This window comes from Chiloscyllium plagiosum, chromosome 16 (genome assembly GCF_004010195.1).
Source record: "Chiloscyllium plagiosum isolate BGI_BamShark_2017 chromosome 16, ASM401019v2, whole genome shotgun sequence".
NCBI classification, from domain to species: Eukaryota; Metazoa; Chordata; class Chondrichthyes; order Orectolobiformes; family Hemiscylliidae; genus Chiloscyllium; species Chiloscyllium plagiosum.
The window spans coordinates 34,485,354-34,509,847 of NC_057725.1; the positions used below are offsets into that span (position 1 = coordinate 34,485,354).

At 37.1% G+C, this 24,494-nt stretch overlaps 1 protein-coding gene across 1 annotated transcript; it reads left to right on the top strand.

The window, feature by feature from the left end:
* The first annotated feature begins 1,833 nt into the window (after positions 1-1,833).
* On the top strand, positions 1,834-24,483 carry LOC122557781 (transcription factor SOX-6-like). The gene is made up of 3 exons (XM_043705797.1): positions 1,834-2,125; positions 13,377-13,593; positions 17,986-24,483. The coding sequence occupies exons 1-3, from the start codon at positions 1,849-1,851 to the stop codon at positions 18,287-18,289; spliced, it is 798 nt and encodes a 265-aa protein (XP_043561732.1). The 5' UTR covers positions 1,834-1,848; the 3' UTR covers positions 18,290-24,483.
* Positions 24,484-24,494: the final 11 nt, after the last annotated feature.

The following is a 24,494-nucleotide window of genomic DNA, read 5'->3' on the forward strand; positions in this document are numbered from 1 at the left end:
TCGGAGGCTGAGGGGTGACCTTATAGAGGTTTACAAAATTATGAGGGGCATGGATAGGATAAATAGACAAAGTTTTTTTCCCTGGGATCGGGGAGTCCAGAACTAGAGGACATAGGTTTAGGATGAGAGGGGGAAGATATAAAAGACACCTAAGGGGCAACCTTTTCACGCAAAGGGTGGTACATGTATGGAATGAGCTGCCAGAGGATGTGGTGGAGACTGGTACAATTGTAACATTTAAAAGGCATTTTGATGGGTATATGAATAGGAAGGGTTTGAAGGGATATGAGCCGGTTGCTGGAGGTGGGACTAGATTGGGTTGGGATATCTGGTCGGCGTGGACAGGTTGGACCGAAGGGTCTGTTTCCATGCTGTACATCTGTATGACTCTATGTCGAGGTTTTAAGAACTTGATGTTTCAAATAGATCACCTCTTGTTATTGACCATTATTTGGGAAGATAGTAGAGACCCACTACTTAACTTGCTAGGTCATTTCATAGGGCTGTTAAGATTCAACTAAATTGCTGCAAGTCAGATTGGATAAATACCATCATTTCTTTTCTCTAAAGAACACCAAGTAGGTTATTACAACTGTCCTGTGGCTTCATGGTTGCCATTCCAGCTTTTTAATTCAGATTCCAGCTTTATTCCACCCCCTCCCCACCAGGTGCTTTAATGGGACTAGAACTCCTCCTTCCATCCATTAGCCCTTGGCTCTGGATTCCTTCACCAGTAACATAATCACTATGCTATTGTATTCCAAAACTGACCTCTTAAACTCATGATGGATGAAAACTGAATGTTGGATTCTCATCACATGATGAATTATGACTTTTAAAAATTATGGATTTAAATTTGTAACTAAAAAGTCAATATGAGACAGAACCATGTTGATAGCTGAGAAACATATCCTCTGTGTAGTGATTTATAGTACAAAGTTATATCAGAATATTACTCTGATAGTGAACTCATTTAATGAAAATGCAGTTACTCTACAAGTATTTGTGTAATAATTCACTTATAAGATAGAATAATAAAAAAAACCTTGTATTGTATAAAATAAACCCATACAGGGAGAGCTAGCATGATGAGGGGGGAAAGAGGAACAGCAAGAGTAGTGACTAAATGCTAAGACAAGACGCATTCACTCATGCTCTTAGTCAAACCTATGAAAAATGTTCATTCCGGCTTAGCTAAAAGAAGCTGTCCTAACATTGCAATTTTTGCTTGTAAAGCATGGCTTACAAACCTGAAGACACACCTTCATTAGATTAGTGAGCCTTATGAATTAGTGTCAAGAATGCAGCAATTTCAAATTCAGCTGAACCTGAACTTGCAGCTTTCTCCAGCTCATCAAGCTGTCAGTCAGTAATACTCACTCCTGACACATTGAACAATGTTTTGATGCCAAAGGAGATCTGAGTATGCATTCTCTGAGGGCCCCATTGCTCAAGGAACCATGTGCTTATCTTCCTAAAAGTAGCAGGAACGTGATGACTCAACATATTCTGATATGTAAGAATAAAGGCTGAACGTTTATGTATGCATACAAGCCTATTTATTCTGTTAAAAGAGTGTCAATCAGAAAGCAATGGCACTGAGGGCATCATAAATTTCTGAACTGTTCCTGAGGAACAGACACCAGCTGTCATGTCTGAACTAGCATTTCACTGCTGGGGTAATGGATGCCTTCATCTGGCCCAGCAGTTAGCAGATTGCCCTCTGTTGATGGATTCTGTCAGCTGAATGCTACACTAGATTTCACTGCACAATAAACACGGCTCTCTGAGCCCACGCAAAGTGAAATCAATTTATCCTGTATGCTCTGCGCATGCTAAATAAAATTAATGTACTGTGTTGCTCTCTTTTCTTCCTACTCCGATATTTCAGGGAGTAAGGCAATGAATGGGTCTCCAGCTAAACTACAGCAGTATTATTGTTGGCCAACAGGAAGCACTACGGTGACAGAGGCACGAGTTTACAGAGAAACCAGGGGTCGCAGCAACAACGAGCCACATATCAAACGACCAATGAATGCGTTCATGGTGTGGGCAAAGGACGAGCGCAGGAAGATACTGCAGGCATTTCCAGACATGCATAACTCAAACATCAGCAAAATCTTGGGTGAGTAGCTGAAAAAAATGTTTTGAACAATGCTATGCATACCCACTAACAGCTTCCTGTGGTCGTAGTATAACTTGTGTAAACTTATATTGCTAATAAAAGAGACATACTATTAAAGCATTTCATTCACCACGCATTAAGGCAAATGTATGAACATCAAGCTTGAAAGGGAATCACGATTTATATCGCTTGAGAAAGGGTGCTGATTGGATGGCAAGGGGAATCTGGTTGAGGTGTTACCATGGGAATGCACCAGGGAACCATTGTCCCTCATGTTTTGTTTAATTCTGTTTTCAGAGAAGTGAGCCTTGTTTATGAACAAGAATATATCCCAGCAAAAAGAAGTGAGCTGTACACTGAGTCTGACTGATAATTTAATTGGTTGTTAGCATAATTCTTTGAACACCTGGGATTGTTCAGTTAGTGCTGTCCAATCTCAAATCACATCTAATATTGAACCCTATATTTTGAGTTTTGCAAAATTGGACAGGTGGAGAACTGTTAGTACTCTGCCTCTTGTGAGCAGCCAAAGAGAGATGCTGTAGAGAGATGCTGTTTGATACAACCCACTTTCCAACCAAACAGCACTTTTTCTCAAACTGTATATAATGTTGTTCCCTTTGAAATTTGGTGTTCTTGCATCTGACCTGATGACAGCAAGACAAAAAGCTTTGACAGCATGTTTCTTTTTTCAGTAATACTTGAATCATTATTGATATGCTGTATAACTGGGGAACCAGAAGTATGGAGTAAGTTTGCATAAGAAACAACTTATAATCGTGTAATCAATACATGAGCTAACTCACACTTATGAATAGATATTTAGAATTGTAATACATTTTCAATTTTACACTTAGTAATAATGATATCTTAATGCTGTCAATCAATGAAGGTATTCTGTCCATCTCAAAATAATAGATTATATTGGAAACCATATCAACATTTCTAAGTCACATGATATTCCTTTATAATTACCACTTGGTTGGATTTCCTCAAATTCTCTCAATCATTGTTGTAGGATCCACTGAATCTTTAAAGTAACATGACAAAACTGACTTTGGTTTCTCATGAAATATATGCATTTGCTTTTCTGAATTCATATAGTAAAAAGAAAATAAAGGTGAAAAAATGATTGCAGCTGTAAAGAATGTTAACAATAAGAACCATAACCATTACAAATAAGAATGATGAAGTTCAACAGCAAAGTCGTTGAGTTATATGAAATATTAGATGATATTGATTAACCAGTTTACTTAATCAAATTAAGGATCAAAAGATATAAATGCAAAGTAATGCCAAAGAAGTTCAGGACATGTTTCAGGAACAACTTTCCTTTCATTTAAATTGTAATAAAGATTTAGATTAATCTAACAAATAATCTCTTTAAACAGTTGGTGAAAGAAAAAATAAGAACATTTTCTAATAATTTGGAGCTATATTTCTTCAGCGCAGATAAAACCTTACAAATTTTTACGTTTAATAACTTTAAAGTTTTGTTTTACTGTGACCAGCCTGAGTTTCTCTTCCTGCTAAATAAGAAAACTGCCAGTTTTGAACTGAGGATGCTGAAAATCAGAAACAGAAAGAAAGATTGCTGGAAAAACTCAGCATCTGCCAACATCTGTCGAGAGAAATCAGAATTAATATTTTAGGTCCAGTGACCTGAAGGTTTTGAGAAAGGGTCACTGGACCAGAAATGTTAACTCTAAGGTTTTCCAGCAGTTTCTTTTTTTTATTTTGATTGGTGAATCAGCCTTGCGGAAGCACGGAACAGAATTTTACAGGTTGTCACTGTGGAGAATGCAAGTAGGAAGTGCCCAATAAATTCATTGTGTAGCCTTACTGCCACATAGCCACTTGCCTGAAACCTCTCAGAATTTTATGCAAAATAGACAAGTCCCAAGGAGGCCTAACCTCCATTCCCTCAACTGAGTGGCTAGTAATTGTTACTTAAGAGCTGCTTCCTTGCAGGCAATTTTCGACTAATAGGAGGTCAGGGATGATGTACCTTAAGTGGAAAAGAAGGAGAGGTTCTCCCATTACTTACCCCTTTTTCTTGATTAGGTCAGCCTCCCTAAGTCTGCAGCCCCGCCCCAGTCAGAGGTCAACCTAGTCAGCTTTTTTAACTTCCCAATATTATCCCTGGTAGCCTTGCATCTAAGACTTCCATCATGTCCATGCTATAAGCCCTCTCTACTTAACTTTAACCTTGGCTTCCAGCACTGAGGCTCGTGGAAATACATGTCGACCCAGTGGTGGGCATCACTCCTAGTGGTGTTTCTGGGACTGCAGAACCTCCAGCCAAGAAATGTCAAATGACTGCAGAGCAGGTGAAATCGGGAAAGGTGTATACCCTGCCATATTTTTGGTGGCAGGCTGGTAAACTCCAATGTCCAAACATCCCTGCCCATTAGGTGAGAATGCTGTTCAGTTTAATAAGTAGAGAAAAAATGGATTGGTATTGTAAGCAGCATTTAGATTCAAAAGCAATCATGTAAGTTATCGAATACACTTAGAATGGGAAAATCTTATCATGGAAAACCAAACAAATCCTCAGGCATGAGAATTTTCCACTTGCAGATGAAATGGTATTCATTCCAAATATTCATCTTGCAGAATCAAGGGATTTTGTTTGCTGAGCCAGCTACTGTCTCAAGCAGAAGAGCAGCACAGTGGCAGCAAGCACAACGTCTTAGTCTGGTGTCATGTCCAGCTGACAAAGTAGTGCCTGCACTTTAAAAAACCCAAATCCCATAAGCTCCCTGGCAGATCAGCGGTTTATATCAATGAAGGGGATCAAAAGACCCAGCTCCAAAGGCCAAGTAGCATTGAGAAGCGGGTGGATGTGTCTGGCATGCTGCTGTCTGGACACCACTGGCTTGGAATTTCTAATAACGCTTTCAATAATTTAACATACAGTTCTTTTATGTTTCCAGTTCAGCAGCTGAATTTACGCTGTAATGAAATGAGATATTACTTTCAGAGAAGTGCTGATTGGTATTTGTACAACATTAATTTGATTTAATTGAATACTGACTGATCATCACCCTCACCACACCCCTGCCTCATATGATAGCTACAAGGAATAATGATTGCATTATCCATAAAATAAAATGTTAAGCATATCAATGTTTAAGCATAAATATGTTAAGCATAAATATCAATGAGTATGATAATTATTAATTGAAAACTAGATCTTCTTAACATTAAATTGTTTCTACTGTGGAGGAGTGTTTTTAAAGTTTAACTTTTGATAGTTACTGAACCATTTCCATTCACTGCTCTCAAGCTTAACTCATTGATAGTATGACCCAATTTATGTAAAGAATACATTCAGTTATAAATTGAAAATCCTTCATTTCCCTTGATATATTTCTGAATTTATGTTAGATTTTAAATATTTATTGGTCAAATCTGAAATGGAACATATCATGAAATATGTCAATCCATTTTATTCAATTAGTTATTTATTATAGGATCAAATGGTGTATCTCAATACTTATTAGTAATGTAATTTGGTCATAAAAGATGGGATCATACCACATGGGAAGGTTAACTCTTGCTGAATTGTTGTGAATTACTTTAACATGCAGATTATTTTCTGATATGACTGCCTCAAAAAGGAATTTCCTGCATATTTCTACTGAATAATAGATCTGTGCCTTGAAAGGATGGTGTGGAATGTTGAAGCATGAATAGTCATTCAAAATTACTTAGCCACTTTAAAGATAACATCTAATATCTTTGTTAAAATGAATGAGGAAGAAATTTCAGAGAATCAGATTATGGTTTTGTTTTAAGGATCCCATGATGACATTGTAATTCTGCTTTTCATTGCAATATAGACACAGAAATATGATATTCATGGCAGATGACTACAGTGATTGCACTGAAAATACAAAACTGCAATAGCAATAGTTTATCTGTGTATTCAACATCTGATAATCACTTGTGATTACAGTCAAACATATCAATAACAATTGGTTTCAAGTGGTTGCAGTGCAGAAGTTTTGCCTTCATTTAATTTCACTTTTCAATGATAGGTTCTCCTTGAAACAAGCTTTTTTTATACAATGTTTTCACAAATTATGGGTTTACTAAAAATTTACTAATTTTTTGAATAGCTATTTGAGGATGAGAATCTGATGAGCAGATTTTGAAACATTCCAAAAGATCAAACCTATTTATATTCATTTTTGTCATAGAGAACATCTGATCTGTTAAGCACAGAAATGCAAATTCATAGTAGAAGTGTAAAATATTCTGTAGATTTCTAATGCTCTTTTAGTCTACTCTGATGTCCAAGTTTGTAAAATAGATTTGTGTCTTATTGTGTGTTGAGATTGAGCTGCCGAATGAATGATGACTTGGCTTATGAAACACAGTGTTACTATTTTGCAATTTTTATTCATGGTTAATAGAATCTTGACTTGAAGCATTATATCTGATAGCAAAGCAATTCATGAATAGTTTTTAAGAATTCAATTAAATTTATATCTATTTCCTCTATAAGAAATAATGTTCTAAACCTTTGGTACCATACAGAGTAATAATAGCCCTGAAGAATGCTAAGAAACAAATCCCACCTTCTCCCCCACTCCACAACCTCAAATAAGACACACACCTTTGTGTGTGGATCGAAAGTGAGAAAAAAATTGTGATTTTTACAGTGAGTCACTCCTCAATCCAATTAGGGACCATAACTTGTTACATTATAACAGTCATTTGTTTAATACAATTTTTGTCTCAATCCTTTGAAAATCTTTTGTACTCATTGAGTTGAAGGATGCTAATCCTGCTGAATAAAATATATTTTATACCCAAAGTTAACCTCCAAGGTTCCATTCAAAGGTTAGGTCAAAAATTGTTTGCTGAGCCTTACTTTTCTGAAGCCTTGACTATACTAATGCCTGGTAAGAGTTACACTTGAATGGAAACAATTAATAAAAATATTGCACATTTAGCAGCCCAAGTCTCAGGCCTCTCAAGACTGGAGACCCGTGGCATATATATTGTGGTTCGAGCAGAGCGTGAACTGGCCGTTATGCACCTTGCTCACAATTAAATCGCCAGTCATCAAAATAGAAAACCTGTTCTACTATAAGTACATTAAGTGATGGCATTTGCTTCTACAATTTTTTTTCAAGATGATTGGCTTTTAAAATCACACATGGTGACGTAATGATACAAACGAAGGAGGCTTCACACTATATGCCCAGATCCAATAGCACATGAATTTCTGACCACTAGTTCGGCACACTTTAAGCCTTTAAAGACAATCTTTTTGAGTACCCAATATCATTTGTTGTTTAAAAAATGTTAGTTTTCTCCTTTAGAACATTTTAAATTTGTGTAATAAATAAAGTTGAGTTTTTTCTGAATGTGTTTTCAGAATAGGAATTATTTTTAAATTCATTTTGAATCATATTAAGTCAACTTTTTCACTGTATTTAAAAATGGTAGAAATGCAGAATTCATGGGTGGCAAGACAAGTGATGTTTTCATCTCTTCTCCCATGCCCTGAGGCAAAACATACACCCTAAAGGCTCATGTTGTACTACTGAAAATGCAATCCAGATGTATCAGGCAGGTTTCAGCACTGCATAGCTCTGATTGTTGAACTTACAACCAGCTCCTTAGAAAGTTGTTGAAGGACCAAGCCGTTTCATTACCAGACATGCTTATATGCACTTTGGTAGTAAACAGTGCAGGTTCAAAGCATGGAAGGTGGATCTTTTCTGATATGCCGTTGGGCAGAATGTACAATATGTCATCTTGAAGAGAGGATAAATTCTTTGGCACTCAGCTAACCCTCTTGATGTTTGACTCATTGGCTCATTATTAGAATCTTCACAGTACAGTTATAAAAGGAGCAAAATTCTGTGCACATTCCATGGACCAAGGGTGTGTTTAAATGTGTAACTTAAGGCCAGTAGTAGTAAGAATTCCAAAGCTTGGAAGTAGTGTGGAAGATAAAGTGAATCAGAGAATAATAATTAAGTGACACCAAACATCAGTTTTAAAAGCATGTGGGATGTAGGATGGATATAGGCAATTTTAAATTCCTGCAAAAGAGAGAGATAAATGCAAGAGACACCACAATACATTTTCATTCCAACTCAGTGAAGATGCAGGGAAGAAGAAAAGTGATAATGGCATTGATCTACTGGAAATGAAAGTGACAGATTGGGATGATGCCAAGGAGAAATTCAAAGCTGAGGGTGACAATAAGCTGAAGGATGATGACTTAACATAGATCACCCCAAATGAGCATGTTAGGGAAGAGTGGGTCTGTTGATGTGGCAACAGTTGTCAATCAGCACTTTGATGAAAAAGTTCTCTTGTTTAAGATCCAAGATTAAAATGATGCACTATTGAAATATTACCATGCTAAACTGCCATTCCAAAACAAAATTTAAGACTCCCTTTCTACACATTAGTGTTCTTGTGCAGAGAGGAATATAGTTGCTTATGCAAAATCAGAATATGCCCCAAAGCAAGACTAAAACATAGTAATCATAAATAATGGAAAAAAGATCTGTGGTCCTTCCGAATGAAGCTGATTCCATCTTTGATAGCCATGAAAGAAAAATAAACTCTTACCACAATTGTTCCACAGAATCTGTTTCTTGTTAAATGATTTGTTGATGTTCTATTTCCTCCATATTGGAACAATCTGTTGCAAATTAATTCCCCTTTATATAATATTTCTTTGACCATTTTCAAACAAAAGGGTCTACCTGTTGTGATTTTCCAAGATGGGGACTCTTCCTTCACAATTTTTCATTATACCTCAATGGATAGTGGTTTAATTTATCTATAAAAGCTAGGACAGTTCTGTTGGCAGTAATAGTATATTTATTAGCTCTAAGCTTTTGTGCAGAATGAGTGGCAAAATCAAGTCTGTCTTTAGCAATGCCTTGACTAAACTTTTGTCAGAAATCACCAACTCTTAATTTTAATCAATACCTTTATAATTGCAGCTACTTTGTTGCAATAATGTCATGAGCAACATCTCACACACACAAAAACAAGATTTTTTATGTTGTATCTCTCCCCAAAACAAAGAAAAAGTCATTCAAGCAGTTGAGATTAAATTAATTAAGCATTCTTGGAAGCCCTATTCTTCTTTGTTAAACATTCACAGCCTGAGATAGAGCAATCGGCTATGATGATAATGCGTAGTAAGGATTAGTCAGCTTATATGGGAGGATACAGACTTGTGTTGAAAATTTCATGTCACCTCATTCTAAATGTTCAAGATGAAGGAACTAGAGTCAGATTTACAATGAAAAGTTCTGCAATCTTCATTTTTTTCTCTCTCTTGCCTGCTACTGCTTTCTGCAGAAGTTGTCCCCAGGAGAATTGTTAGTGTACAGTAGGGTTAAGCCTTTACATCCTTAAATTAATGCTTTCAACATTTTTTACTTGGCAGTCTCCTGAAAAAGGAAGAGTTTAATGATAAAATGAAACATACGGTAGCTGCTTAACTAGTTCAATTTGTGCTTGATGTTTATGGGCATTTTCTTTAAAATAAGTATGTGACAGTGCAAATATGTCATCATAAATAGATTGAATGCTTGTTTCAGAATACCTTTTAGTGACAAGTTAATCCCTTGAAATTTGCAGGAAAAGCAAGCTGCATTATTGTCCTGCCTCTTACTCAGAGAATAGAAATACTACAAATTGTTAATAAGCAGATTGGATTTAGAAATAAAAGTTATGGTGTAGGCTTCATATTATGATAGTTGCATGAACAGTCAGAGGACTTATTTATAGAGTACAGACAGCTGTAGAATAACATTTGCTGATTGATTATTCACTTCAGCCAAATCAAGTATTAATCCAAGGTAACACTGTTGAGAACAGGAGAGAGAAAGAAGCTAACCAAATAACTAAACAATGGTTCTGTGAGTAAATGAATCAGATAAGGTAGGATAGACCAGATCGAAAAGTTGGAGTTAGGCCAATTTTGATGGTATTAGGCAAGAGCTTTCAAAAGTTGTTTGGGGACAGGTGTTCACAGATAAAGGCTAGAAAACGGGAAGGCCTCAAAAGTGAGATAACAAAAGTCCAGAGACAGTATGTTCCTGTTAGGGTAAAGGACAAGGCTGGTAGGTGTAAGGAATGCTGGATGACTAAAGAAATTGAGGGTTTGGTTAAGAAAAAGAAGGGAAGCATGTGTCAAGTACAGACAGCAGAGATCAAGTAAATCCCGAGAAGATTATAAAGTTACTTAAGAGATACTTAAGAGGGAAATCAGGAGGGCAAAAAGAGGACATATGATAGCTTTAGCAAATAGGTTAAGGAGAATCCAAAGGGATTTGACAAATACATAAAGCAAAAAAAAGTTTACGAGAGAGAGAATGATCTTAAAGATCAGCAAGGCAACCCATGTGTGGGATCACAGGAGATGGGGGAGATACTAAATAAGTATTTTGCATCAGTATTTACTGTGAAGAAGGATATGGAAGATATAGAATATGAGGAAATAAATAGTGACATCTTGAAAAATGACTATGTTACAGAGGAGGAGGTGATTAGATGGCTGAAAATGCCATAAAGGTGGACAAATCCCCAGAACCTGATCAGATCACAGAGTCATTGCAGAAAAAGACCCTTCAGTCCAACCCATCCATGCTGACCAGAAATTGTAAATAGATCTGGTCCTAACATTTGGCCCATATTCCTTGAAACCCTTCCTATTCATATATCCATCCAGAAGTTTTTTAAATGTTGTAATTGTCCCAGCCTCTGCCACTTCCTCTGGCAGCTCATTCCATACACACACCACCCTTTGCATGAAAACGTTGCCCCTTAGATTGCTCTTATGTCTTTCCTCTCTCACCTTGAACCTATGCCGTCTAGTTTTGAATACTCCCATCCTGGGGAAAAGACCTTATCTGTTTATCCTATCCATACCCCTCGTAATTTTATAAACCTCTCTAAGGTCACCCCTTAGTCTATACACTAGAACTCTGTGGGAAGCTAGGGAAGTGATTGCTGGGCCCTTTGCTCAGATATTTGTATTAGCGATAGCCATAGGCGAGGTGCCAGAAGACTGGAGTCTGGCTAATGTGGTGCCACTATTTAAGAAAGGTGGTAAGGAAAAGCCAGGGAACTATAAACCAATGAGCCTGACATGAGTGGTGGTTAAGTTGTTTGAGGGAATCCTGAGGGACAGGATTTCATATATTTGGAAAGGCAAGGACTCATTAGGGATAGCTTTGTCTGTGGGAAATTGTGTCTCACTAACTTAATTGAGTTTTTTGAAGAAGTTACAAAGAAGATTGATGAGGATAGAGTGGTGGACGTGATCTTTATGGACTCCAGTAAGGCGCACAACAAGGTTCTTCATGGTAGACTGGTTAGAAAGGTTAAAGCACATAGAATACAGGGAGAAATAACCGTTTGGATAGCTCGAGGAAGAAGACAGAAATTGGTGGAGGGTTGCTTTTCAGAAGGGATGTCAATGACTAGTGGTGTTCCACAAAGATTGGAGCTGGGTCTGATAAGGGCATGGTGGCTCAGTGATTAGCACTGCTGCCTCACAACACCAGGGTCCCAGTTTCAATTCCAGCCTCAGGCGACTGTCTGTATGGAGTTTGCACATTCTCCCCGTGTCTGCGTGGGTTTCCTCTGGGTGCTCCGGTTTCCTCCCACAGTCCAAAGATGTGCAGGTCAGGTGAATTGGCCGTGCTAAATTGCCCGTAGTGTTAGGTGCATTAGTCAGAGCGAAATGGGTCTGGGTGGGTTACTCTTCGGAGGGTCGGTGTGGACTTGTCGGGCTGAAGGGCCTGTTTCCACACTGTAGGAAATCTAATGTAATCATATAAATTATTTGAATGTGAACATAGGTTGTAGGTTCATAAATTTACAGATGACACCAAGATTGGAGGTGTAGTAAACAGCGAAGAAGGTTACGTTGGAGTACAATCGGACCTTGATCAGATGGGGCCAACGGGCTGAGGAGTGGCAGATTGAGTTTAATTTAAATAAATGTGAGGTGCTGCATTTTAGAAAAGCAAATCAGGGCAGGACTTATACACATAATAGTAAGGTCCTGGGTGTGTTGCTGAATAAAGAGATCGTGGGGTGCAGATTCATAGTTCCTTGAAAGTTGAATTGCAGATAGATAGGATTGTGAAGAAGGCATTTGGTATACTTGCCCTTATTGGTCAGTGCATTCAGTATGGAGTTGTGAGGTCATGTTGCAGCTGTACAGGACTTTAGTTTGGCCAGTTTTGGAATACTGCATTCAGTTCTGGTCTCCCTGTAGGAAGGATGCACTGAAACTTGAGAGGGTTCAGAAAAGATTTACAAGGATGTTGCCAGGGTTGGAGGGTTTGAGCTATAGGGAGAGGCTGAATAGACTGGGACTGTTTTACCTGGAACGTCGAAGGCTGAGGGATGACCTGATAGAGGCTTATAAAATCATGAGGGGCATGGATAGGGTAAATAGACAAGGTCTTTTCCCCTGGGTTGGTGAGTCCAAAATTAGAGGGCATAGGTTTAAGGTGAGAGGGGCAAGACTTAAAGAGATCTAAGGGGCAACGTTTTCATGCAGAGGGTGGTGGTGTATGGAATGAGCTACCAGGCTCAGCAAGATGCATTTAGAAAAATACCCTAACTACAAATATAAGCCCAGACCAAAGCGCACCTGCATTGTGGATGGCAAGAGGAAGTGGTGGAGGCTGGTATAGTTACAACAGTTAAAAGGCATTTGGACTGGTGTATGAATAGGAAGGGTTCAGAGAGAAATGGGCCAAGTGTTGGCAAATGGGATTAGATTAATTTAGGATTTCTGATCGGCATGTCCAAAAAGTCTGTTTCCATTCTGTACATTTCTATGACTCTGAGATGGTAATTCCCTGGCAAAGTGACATTCCATGGAGGAAGCCAATGTGTTCTATGCAGCACCTCATGCTGAAAAATATATTCGAGCACTCTGTGTGGATAGCATTGAACTTATTTGTGATGACCTACATGGTAAAATAGATTACTGTTGCTCATGAGGAGTGTGGTCTTTTACCCATTAGAAGGATTGACAGCACATGTAACTATTCATTCTGGACCAAGGATATTTGTTACCTTTTTACTCCCAGTGATTTTTTAACCAGACATAACTTAGCATTAAAATTGAACCATGTGTTATGCAAACAGTGCCTTGATTACAATATCACACAACCCATGTTCTTAGACAGTTTCACCTGATGTGAGCTGCTTTTTGATTTTCCTCTGTCTTCTCTAGGATCTCGCTGGAAATCAATGTCCAACCAAGAGAAGCAGCCTTATTACGAGGAACAGGCCAGGCTCAGCAAGATGCATTTAGAAAAATACCCTAACTACAAATATAAGCCCAGACCAAAGCGCACCTGCATTGTGGATGGCAAGAAATTGCGTATTGGTGAATATAAGCAGTTAATGAGAAACCGAAGGCAGGAAATGCGGCAGTTCTTCACTGTGGGGTGTGTATAGCTCTGTTTTTAATAGAAACATTTTCTAAAGTATAGATTCTCAAAGGTTATTTGGCAAGAAATGTTGTTCAAGAGAAGCAGCAAACAGGTTATAAATTTATGGCATCTGAACCTCTATAAACCAGCATCCACTCTCATAAATTCCAGACAGGAAGTAGGCCATTTGCATGTTAAAATACAACAAACCAGCAGAAACACATTGGGAATTATATACATACATTCTTGTTAATTATTATTTATTCCTTTTCTGTTCAAATAATTTTGCAATCAGTAATCTGAAACTTCTTTTTGAAGTTTCTCTTCAACATTTTCAGTTCATTAAATTGTCTAACTAATTAGCATTGTACGATTTACCAATCTCTCCTGTGGGAGAATTTACATATTTAGTTCAGAGCAAGTGCCTGTAAAAAATGCCTGCCCCGATCCAAGCCAATCCCAGAGCAAACTTGTGCCTTGTTGTTCTGTATGTGATTCTCCCAAAGACCTGGGGAGAAACAAAAACAGAAATGGCTGAGGAACTCAGCAGGTCTGGCAGCATCTGGGGAGAGAGAAACACAGTTAACATTTCAGATCTGATATAGACTAATTGATAAGTTTCTCCAGCATTTTCTTTCTTCAGCATCCACTTTTAACTGAAGAAAACATGTTTTCCTCCTAAGTACTCAACTTTTACAGAAGAGATAGCAGCAGTAGATTACCTGTGGGATTGATGTGACTTCCTCTAGGAAAGGACAGGGACTTTGAAATAGCTGAAAAAGGGACGCACAACAAATGTCAAAATGTTAGGAGTTCTTACAAAGGCTTTTCTGAATAAAAAGGGATAAGTTCCAAGTGAAAATCATGAACTGTCAGATTCCCATGTGTAGGAGATGTGAGTAAGATATATCTACTGTTATCCCCTTACCAGAGTTGAGTGGTCCAGTTTAGAAAAGACAGAATTTCAGCAAGTATTCTACCTCATATTCTGAGCCCTTTTAGTGAACTGGAACCTCTGCTAACCTAGGTGCTTTGGAGCCAGCATTTTTAAACTACAATTTTTAACCTGTGGCCCTGTTTTGTGATTCTTAACTGGCTGGTCAAACATTGGTGGAAATACTGTCTGTTCTGTCAGTATGTTGTGAGAGATAAAATGGAGAAAGTAGGAGAGTGAGGGATGTAATGGTCTATGAGTGTGGTAGAAGCATCCATCAAATTCACAGACTGCTCCGACTGTTTATTTTTGCACTTATTGCTGACAGAACAAATAAAAACATGATGACATTTGACATACCAGTTTTATAATAGACTTGAGTCTACTAACTATAATAGCACATTCAATCTAACAAATCCACCATGGTGTGGTCATGGTCAGTTGGAAGATTGTAATGTGTGAAAAAGGGAAAATGTTACAGGAACAAATATAATATTCAAGTGAATTCACTTATCACTTGATCTGTAATATGCCTTGTACGGATACATATGAAATAAAATCGAGCCCCACACCCATTGAAGATTTCACACCAGAAGTGACATACAAAGTATCTCACATTGTTACTAATGCAAACCTAACTTGACGGGAAGAAAACCAGCCATTCAACTAAAGTCTTACATTTTGAAACATTTTACTCGTTCCTCACTGACCTCAACTGAAATGAGTTAAATTTATAAGCTGCTGCAATTACCTTAATTTTATCAAGGTGTTCCTGAACAATGTTTTTAAAAGAATTGGTCAGGTTAACAGCTAAACATTGTAATTGTGCTTCATAATGCAGATTAGCCTGAAAGAAGCAGTTTAAGAGAGCTGCTACCATTTTAAAATGAATACCTTGAAGAGAGATCAAATGAGTAATTACTAAATTGGGTTTACACAATGATTATAATTTCATAGTTTAGTATGTAGTGATATGAAGTTTATATAACAAAATTGAGGCAGACATTTCATATTGAAGCATTGGGTCAGCTTCCCAAGACTATAAAATCTTGCCATATGCTATCAGGCACAAGCAAACATCATCATGTTTAAGCTCTACTCCAAGCATACACCATTCTGACTTAAAACTATATTTTATTTCTTCATCTTTTGTTGGTTTAAAATCCTAGAACTCCTTTCCTAACAACATTCGGAGAATACCTTCACCACACAAACTGCAGCATTTTAAGAAAGTGAGAAATGATGGCCTCACCAGCGATGCTGTGAATAAGTGAAAACTACAATCAGACAAAAACCCTAAACTCTCAATCCTAATTTGTTACCGTAGACATATTGTTTTTTTAACTAATAGGAGGCCACTTAATCCACGCATTGCTGAACCAATGGCAACAGATTAGTAACTTCATTTTAATGCGAGCAATTAATTTTTATTCAGCATTTTGTTCTTATTCTACAATCCAGTGAGATAATTGGTTGAATTGGGAAAACATTATCATGACAAAGAAATATAGAAAATAAGAAAAAGAATAACTGATTTACCCATTTAGTTTGCTCCACCATAGTTGACCATCCAACTCAGTATCCAATTCCTATTGTCTCCCCACTCTGTTTGATCCATTTAGCCTAAAACCATGACAGTGACAAATATGGTGTAGAGGTGTCGGTGTTGAGTTGAGATGGACAAATTTAAAAATCACACAACAGCAGGTTGTAGTCTAACAGGTCTATTTGGAAGCATTAGCTTTCAGAGTGCTGCTCCTTCGTCAGATTATGATCTTGCTCCACAGCAGTCTGATGAAGGAGCAGCATTCAGAAACCTCGTGCTGCCAAATAAGCCTGCTGGACTACAACCTAGTGTTGTGTGATTTTTAACAATGAGAAATATGGCAGATGAAATGACCTCCAACCAAACATTTTAGCAGAAGGATGTGTGGCACTTTGAAAATAATCAAAAACTATTTACACTACAGTTCCATATAATACACAAATGCTTAAAATTCAAAACTGAGGATTTTTGGATAAATCCCATCAGCTAACAACTTCTAGTAGTATGAGGTGTATCTGAATTGGGGCATGTTTTTGAGGATATAAACATTGTTCTTGGGACTGGTACTATTACATCTGTTGAAATCAGAAACTCAACGTTAAAGAGTGAGATTTGGACATGCTGTGAAAATTGAAATTGGACCAGAATTGGAGGGACAATTCAAAAATTACGAAATGAGGAAGCAAATTAGAAAATTGAGCAGAACAATGGCAAATGGAATTTACTGGAATTTTATCAAATGAAGTAGAGTAAAAACGTTATGAAATATGATGTCTGATGTACTTCATGACATATTGAAGTTGTACAGGATGAGGAGATATGGCATGGGTGTCATGTTGCAGTTAAGTTACAATTGTCTCATAAAACTTCTTTCTAAGCTGAAAAGTCCAAGTCATTCTAATATGAATTATAATAGGGTGGTGGTCACTGTCAGAGATGTGTGGGGTGAGATAGGTGTTCACTTTGGGAAGATGTGGGAGGGAAGGGTATTTAGTCTCTGGGTTGGGGTTGATGGAGGGATAATCACTGCTAGGGGTATATGGGGAAAGGAGAAGTGGCCTCTGTGGTGGGGAAATGGTGTGCCCACTGTTGTAGGAGTGTGGGAGAGGAGGGGATGGATTGGATATGCACTGAGGATGGACTGGACTGGAGGAGGACTGGGGCCGTGTTGAGTGAGGGTGTGTTTACACAGTAAGAAGGAAATTCCAACAGTGGGATAAAAAATAAGGCAGCATTAGGCCGTTCAAATTTAACAGATAACTTCAGCTGTGGAAAAGGGGGCAAGCTTTGACAATTAAATTGACATTTCTGCATTAAGAGGGAACAGTTGGATTTTTCACATTTGTGAAGGTTCTGGGATGAGAATTGTAGAGCTCAGTCCAGTGGATCTGACTGTGATTGCCTTCCTTGGATTATTTGGGCCATTCTCGACATTTACAGGGTTGTAAAAGGAATGAATAAAAGTAAACCTCGAATAATACTTTGAAATTAAACTTGAAATATAGAACAAGAGGAAACAACTAAAACTACTAATTTTAGGATTCATATTTGGAGATTGTGTTACACACAGAGTGATCAACATATAGAATTAATTTCCAGATAGAAAAATGAAGACAATAAACTTAGAATTATTAAACAAGCAACAATGGTTTGAAGGAAGTAGAATGGGAAGTGCAGTCCTGATCTGTGGTGGCAAGTGGTAAGCTGACAAAATATGATGGTTGTACACCTGGGAATCTGACAGCATGAAGTGTGTCAACGGTCCTGCACAAGTAGAATGTTACACATTATCCTTATAGCACTGCTGTCAACTGCCACCAGTTGCAATATCATTAGGTTCAAATAAATGAGTCACGTTCAACATATCTTCAAAATAATTTGTTTGTTGATTTCAGTTGCTAACAAATCAGTGTTCATCTTTGCATAGGCAACAGCCTCAGATTCCAATCACCACGGCAGCAGGCGTAGTGTATCCTGGTGCTATCTCCATGGCAACCACAGCAGCATCACCACAACTGACATCCGAGTGTTCCAGTGAATCTGGCAGTCCAGAGCCAAGCATCCCAGTCATCCAGAGCACTTACAGCATGAAGGGAGAAAGCGGCAACCTGGGCGTGAATGAAATGATAAATGGTGAAGATGAAATGGAAATGTATGAGGACTATGAGGATGATCAGAAATCAGACTATAGCAGTGACAATGAGAATCAGGAGGCCATCAGTGCCAACTGAAGAGCAACTGCAATCAGACTGTTATTTTGAACAAAAAGTTATTGATGAGCCTGCATGTGTGGCTCCAACAGATTCATCAGCAATGGTCTTAAATGTTTCTTAATGTGTGAAGCATTCTGATTGTTCTTTTTATTTTTACAAAATATCGTGGACATTTTACATTACTGGCTACAGCCTGAAAACAAAAAAAAAGTTCAGGACTTGAAAGCTGTTGCTTAATATAGATTCACAGCTATCTGGCAGTCTTAAGTTTGTTTTTTCCCTTTCTCTTTTTGAGCTTGTTTTAAAATGCTTTAGTTACTGTTTTCTTAAGGGGTGGGGGGTTTATTCTCACTCAGGTATGCTGTGTCAACCAGCAACTTGTGAATGTGTTTTTAATCTGAACTATTTAAAATAACTTAAATTTCGTAGTTTTAAAAAGAATGGGGGGGAGGGAGGGGGCATGGGAACCAAAACAAAAATGGCAGCATGTGTGCACAAAGAGCACAGCGTAAAGCAGAACAACAAAGAGCTGAGCCCTGACTGGCTTTCCTTTTTTAAAAAATTTCTTTTCTTTTTTGGTTGCATATTGTACTGTTTGAATTAAGAAAGTGCCAAACTTCTAATAACATTTTAATCTTAACACTCTGAAAAGTCTTATTTGGGAGACGCTACAAAAGTCTTAGACAATCTTCTGTCATCTTAATGAGGAAAAAAAAATATAGCAACACTTACAAATATGATTCTTTCCAGACAACAGTGAAGTTACTCAGGAATATGAACGAAGGATTTCTATTTGAGACAGAGGAGGAGCTTGCCAGAGTGCATGTGTCCAAACACCTTTTTCTCGATGTGTCACAATAGGGTGTTCAACAGTTATTTTCCACTGTAGACAACATGACTGGCTGCTGCCCCACTTGTCACTGAAGCATTGTTTCCAGCCCTTTACCTCATTATGTTGGTTTCCGTTGAGAGTATCTTAGTCATTCCAGTGATCTATGGGGCCAATTGAGGATTATTGAGTTTAAAAAAAAACACAAGGGGGAAAGAAAAATGTAATACCTGGGGGTAAAATCAGTAACCATAGGCTTCTGGGTAGTCTGAACAAATGGAAAATACCTTTTTCAAACCAGCTAAATGTGTTAAATTTGAGCAGGAATGACTCTTAGTCTGAATTTGCCTCTCGCAATTGGCACGAACATTCATCATTCTTTGCCTCCCCCCACAACACACCTTGAATTAGAAAACCTAGACTGGGCTAATCTTATTTCAGCCTCACAGGAATATAGTTGAGGTAACTGAGAGAGAAAGAGAAAGGAGAGAGGGGCCTTGATTTTGCATTTGATTTATGTTCCAACTGACCCTAGAGCCTTACCTGCCGTTCAATGGTGTTAAGTAACTTAAACAAAAACATTTTCATTCCTCTGCACTGTCAGCTTTCACCTTGATAAGCACAAATGAGGTAAGGATGAGTAGGGAGGGAACTAAACACTAACAGCTTAACATTTTATTTAATTTCACAATGTCTTAATTCAGCTACTGCATTGCTCTGAGCATTAAACATTGTAAGGTCTTAAACATGAATGTGACTGGATATGCAAGAAGTAGGTGAGTTTAAAACAAATTATGGTACATCTCCATTAACCTGCCTTGCGTATTCAAATCTTCTATACTAAATACTTAATATGTGCTGGAAAATATGAATGACCATTATTAAATCTAAAAAGCACTATTGATAGTTAATTGTATTTGAAATTGGGGAGAAGGTATAAACTATTGTTGAGAAGTGAGGCAGAATTCAGTATTTTTTTAAACCCAAATTATTTAATGTTGGACTCGTTTAATCTGGACTGTGATGATTTAGTTGGAATGTCATGCAATGAGAATAACTGATGAACACACTATTTCTTTAGCAAATTATTCAAAGTACTTACAGAAGTTATTTCATTCAAAAAAAATTTTTGAACTTTATATCTGGCTTCAACTTGAGGGAGGGAGGAATGGGGGGATGGTCTCTGTTTCACCTGATATAATTTATTAAGGTTCTTAAAAATTCTTAGTAATAATTAGCTCCCCTCAACTGCTTTTAACTTTAAAATTCAGTTTTTACTTAGGACAGTGTATGGCTTGTAGTTTGAGAGTACATATTTTAGTTAATTTTTCATTGCACACAAACATTTAGTTGTTTTAGCTGTTTTGTTGCCATGCCAATATGATATAATGCAGGCTGGTGGGAAAACAAAGGACTGTTTTTTTTGGGACTGAAACTTGATTATGCTTGTAGTGTGTGTATGTATATATTTTTATATATATGTAATATATATAATGATACACATACACACATGGACACACACATTACATACACGCTCACACACACACACACACAGGATGTTTTAAAGTGTTATGAGCACTGGATATAAATGATATTTTTATCACTTCTGACTAATGTGAAACTGTTGTAAGAAATACTACATGAACAAAATGTCACCTGTTCCGACTCCTGTGGGCCTGCCTCACAGTTGCCAGATTTGAGTCATTTTATGTCTAGTAACTTTATTTATGCAAAAAAATGTTATGTATGAATACTTTGTTTTAGCTCCTGCCCAGTGTCCCTTTCTCCCTCACTTCTGTCATTCTTCCTTATCCTGAATTTTTAAAATCTTCCTTTTCTCTCTCGCCAACCAACCCTACAAACGTTCTTCACTTTCTATATGACCGCTGATTGGCTAAACAGACATTGCCAAACTCATGACTTTTTATTAAATGGTCATAATTATTTCTATGTAAATTGCATTTTAAGGTTGACTAGATCAAATAAATGTTTGTGTAATATTTATTAGCCGAATTCAGGCTCTAAAATATCACTGCAGCGTTATTCAACCAAGACAATCAAAAAAGGAAATAGTACAAATTTACTTAAATTGGAGCTTAAAACAAAGTTACAACAAAAAAGAATCCACCATCTCATTTTAGATTTTTTTAAAATTGTAAATATAACATAGGAAATAGAATTCTATTTTTGTTCATGATACATAGTGAAATATAAGTTATGTATTTACTGTTTTGTTATACATCATTGTATGTTGGTCCACATTTTTAAATGCTGACAAATCGCTGTACCTCATGTAGATGCTGAACTCACACCCGCAATGATATAACAGTATTGGACCTTTAGCTGAGGCGTTCAGACACCTTGCTTGTGGTCAACTTCTCATGTTTTTGTATTGTAATTATTATTATTAAGGATATATATAGCGTTACAGTTAGTAATGTGCAGAGTAGGGAAATAATTTTATTTAAAGAAAAAAAAATCACTTTTTGAATCATTGTACTGTGCCCATTTCATGGTAGGAAAAAAAAACAATCAGTCAAAATTTGTAATTTCTTTTTATGTATTCACCTTTTACTTCTGTGTAAAAGTAAGCTTATCAACCTGGGGTTGATGAGTGGGAGGGGGGTATTTGTGGAAATCAAACTTTTTTCATTTACTCGAAGTCACTTCTCAGGGTGAGTTGTAATTATGGGAATGTGATAGCCAGCAACTCACTTTTAACTGTTTCTAAGTGGCATGATGGTGTTGATGAATTAGCAAATCCTGGCACAATGACATGTAGCAATATGTGCCAACCGAGTCAGGAATATAACAACGAACACCAGATGGTAATGAGCTACAAGATAAGCAGGGAACATGGCAAATAGAAGAGATTCTCGCTTGGTGCCACTGGTTCAACTAGTTAAAATTATTTTACCTCATTTGTATTTAAATAATAATTGGCCTCAACATTCATAGCTTTTGTGGCATAAGTAAATTAGTTTGGAACTTTTCTGGTGGCTGCAACCATGAATCAAATTGCCTTTCCAAGTTTAGATCATTGCTTGCAAATATCATGCAAGGGCAGGCATGTCAGCAAACCTTGTCTCATTGTTATTGAATAAGATACTTTAAAAAAGTTTCCTTAATTATCTCACACAGAAGAAAGGTAATGTTTATTGTGAAAGGGGCAATGCCTTCCTTTAGATGTTTGACAAATCTTTATTTGGAAAGGAGAAAATACCAAGAGCTGTGCGTCATTTTCAACATGTGCAATTAACATTTTTGACATTCTTCTTTGTGTCATGTGTTACATTAAATGGAAAATAAGTTTGCCAAACACTTTCTTTTCCTAAATTTGGGTGATTATTATGTCTGATTATTTCATGCATCAGCAAAGCAGATGGGATCTGAATAAAAATGGGCAATTGTGACTGCAGCAAATTCACCCAAAATCTGGCAGAAGTGCTTCAGTATATGTTTTAAATATGTGTGTAACAGACTCAGGAGATTGTCCTGACTCCTAGATTAGTAGCTGCACTTTTTGTGATGCCACATGTAGTAGGGTGGAGTTAGCAATGATGCACAAGTTGTTATGCATTGGGAGCAACACCCTTCCTGGAAACTAGCATTCTTGACAGTTCAGTGATAAATACATGTTTCATTCCCAGGCTGTGGCATCATTTAAAAAAAACATATTTTGCATTAGCTGTTCTTTTTTAGAAATTTTACCCAATAACTTCATCTGCCATATGCATTAGTCTCAAATTTGACCCCAGTGTCAAAATGATTTGAATTTCTGTTTTCATTGTTTAATGCAGTATTGATAATGTGGAGTCCTTGTAGCAAACCAGTCGTTTGGCTAACTTTGGAGTGACAAAGTGCATTTACTGTTTGGTGAATGCAATTAGGACTTGTTGCTAAATTTCACTTACCTTTCTTCCCCTGTAATTGTCACAAGCCAGCAAAGATTCTAGGCTTCTGTGAAACACACAAGTGAGGTGTTTGCCGCTCTTGGGAGTATGGGGAAATGTGCAAATAACATTTTTTTTTGTATCCTGCACGTTGCAGCCTTGCTATGTGCATCTGCTGTTTGTCTTTGTCACTTGTGTTTTGTGCTGGAGTGTGCGATTTTATAAAATGGCCCGCCCTCAGCTTTTAAAAAGAGTTACAGGAGTTTTTATAGCGTTTTGGTTCATTCATTAAGTATTTGCCTTTTTTTGGAAAAAACTACAACTAAGACATGCTTATAAGCTGTTACTACATTGCTTCTTACTGTAACTTTTATCTTCCAGCATTGGAAGCTATATTTTTCATTGTGATGTATATTGTGATGTTGTTTTCCATGTTAATTTAATCAGCACAATTCACTGACTTGCTGGACTGACATGCTAGCTGCTGGTAAAGTGTAAGAGGTTTGGTTAGGTTTTATTTTGTTTAAGCGCATGTGTGACTGACAACCTGGACTCTTGACGCCATGGTACTATCTATTCTTTTGTCCCGATAGCAACACTGGGTGTAGCTCTTAAGAAATAAAGAGCTGCTCCACATGTGTCTTGTACAGCAGAATTTAATAATTTAATTTTTTTTAAAGTTCAACTTCTCCATATTTTGAATTTATAACAATGCAGGTACCTGGACCCACAGCAGGTAAATGTTTGGATGTTTAGAAAAATAGTGTCTGCTGCTGTTTCGAAAATGTTAAAAGTCTGACAAAATGTAAATAATTTATCAAAAAAAAGAAAAAAAAGACTTGTACAGTCTCATGTAAAGTTTGTAATTGAACATAAAAAAAAACCTCCATCACATGTTCCTGATATTCTACTCTTTATACAGTACAAAAGACAACTTGTTTGCTAAAGATGATGTACAACCTTCTTAATTATGTTCAATGTCCTACTGTCACTTTTTCCCTGCTTGGCATTATTCATAATGTAAACCAGCCTTTATTTTCTGCAGTATTGACGTGAGGTAAAGAAAAGAAATAATTAGGGTTAAATTTACTTTAGTGGTACTAGTAGTCTGACCTTCTCTGCCTCCATTATATTTGAAATAATAAAAAAAGATGTTGAAAACACCAGTCAAAAGACACCAACCTGTTATTTTCTGGCGTTTACAGGCACCTTATCATTATGTACAATTTCAAAAAAAAAGGCCTTTTGCACAAGGTGGTATTACAGACTCTGGGTAATAATGCCATCTTCTTATTGTTACAAATAATGGATATGATAAGACAGGGATTTGGGGCCTTATGGGGAGTGGCTCTAAGACTGCCTGAGCTCATTTTACCTCAAAACTGTCCTTCTCTCTCCTATATATATATATATACATATATATATTCACCATCACTCCATCTTTTGTACTGCTGTTGACACTTAATTAAAGATAAATTTTGTTTTATGACGCTTGTGTTTC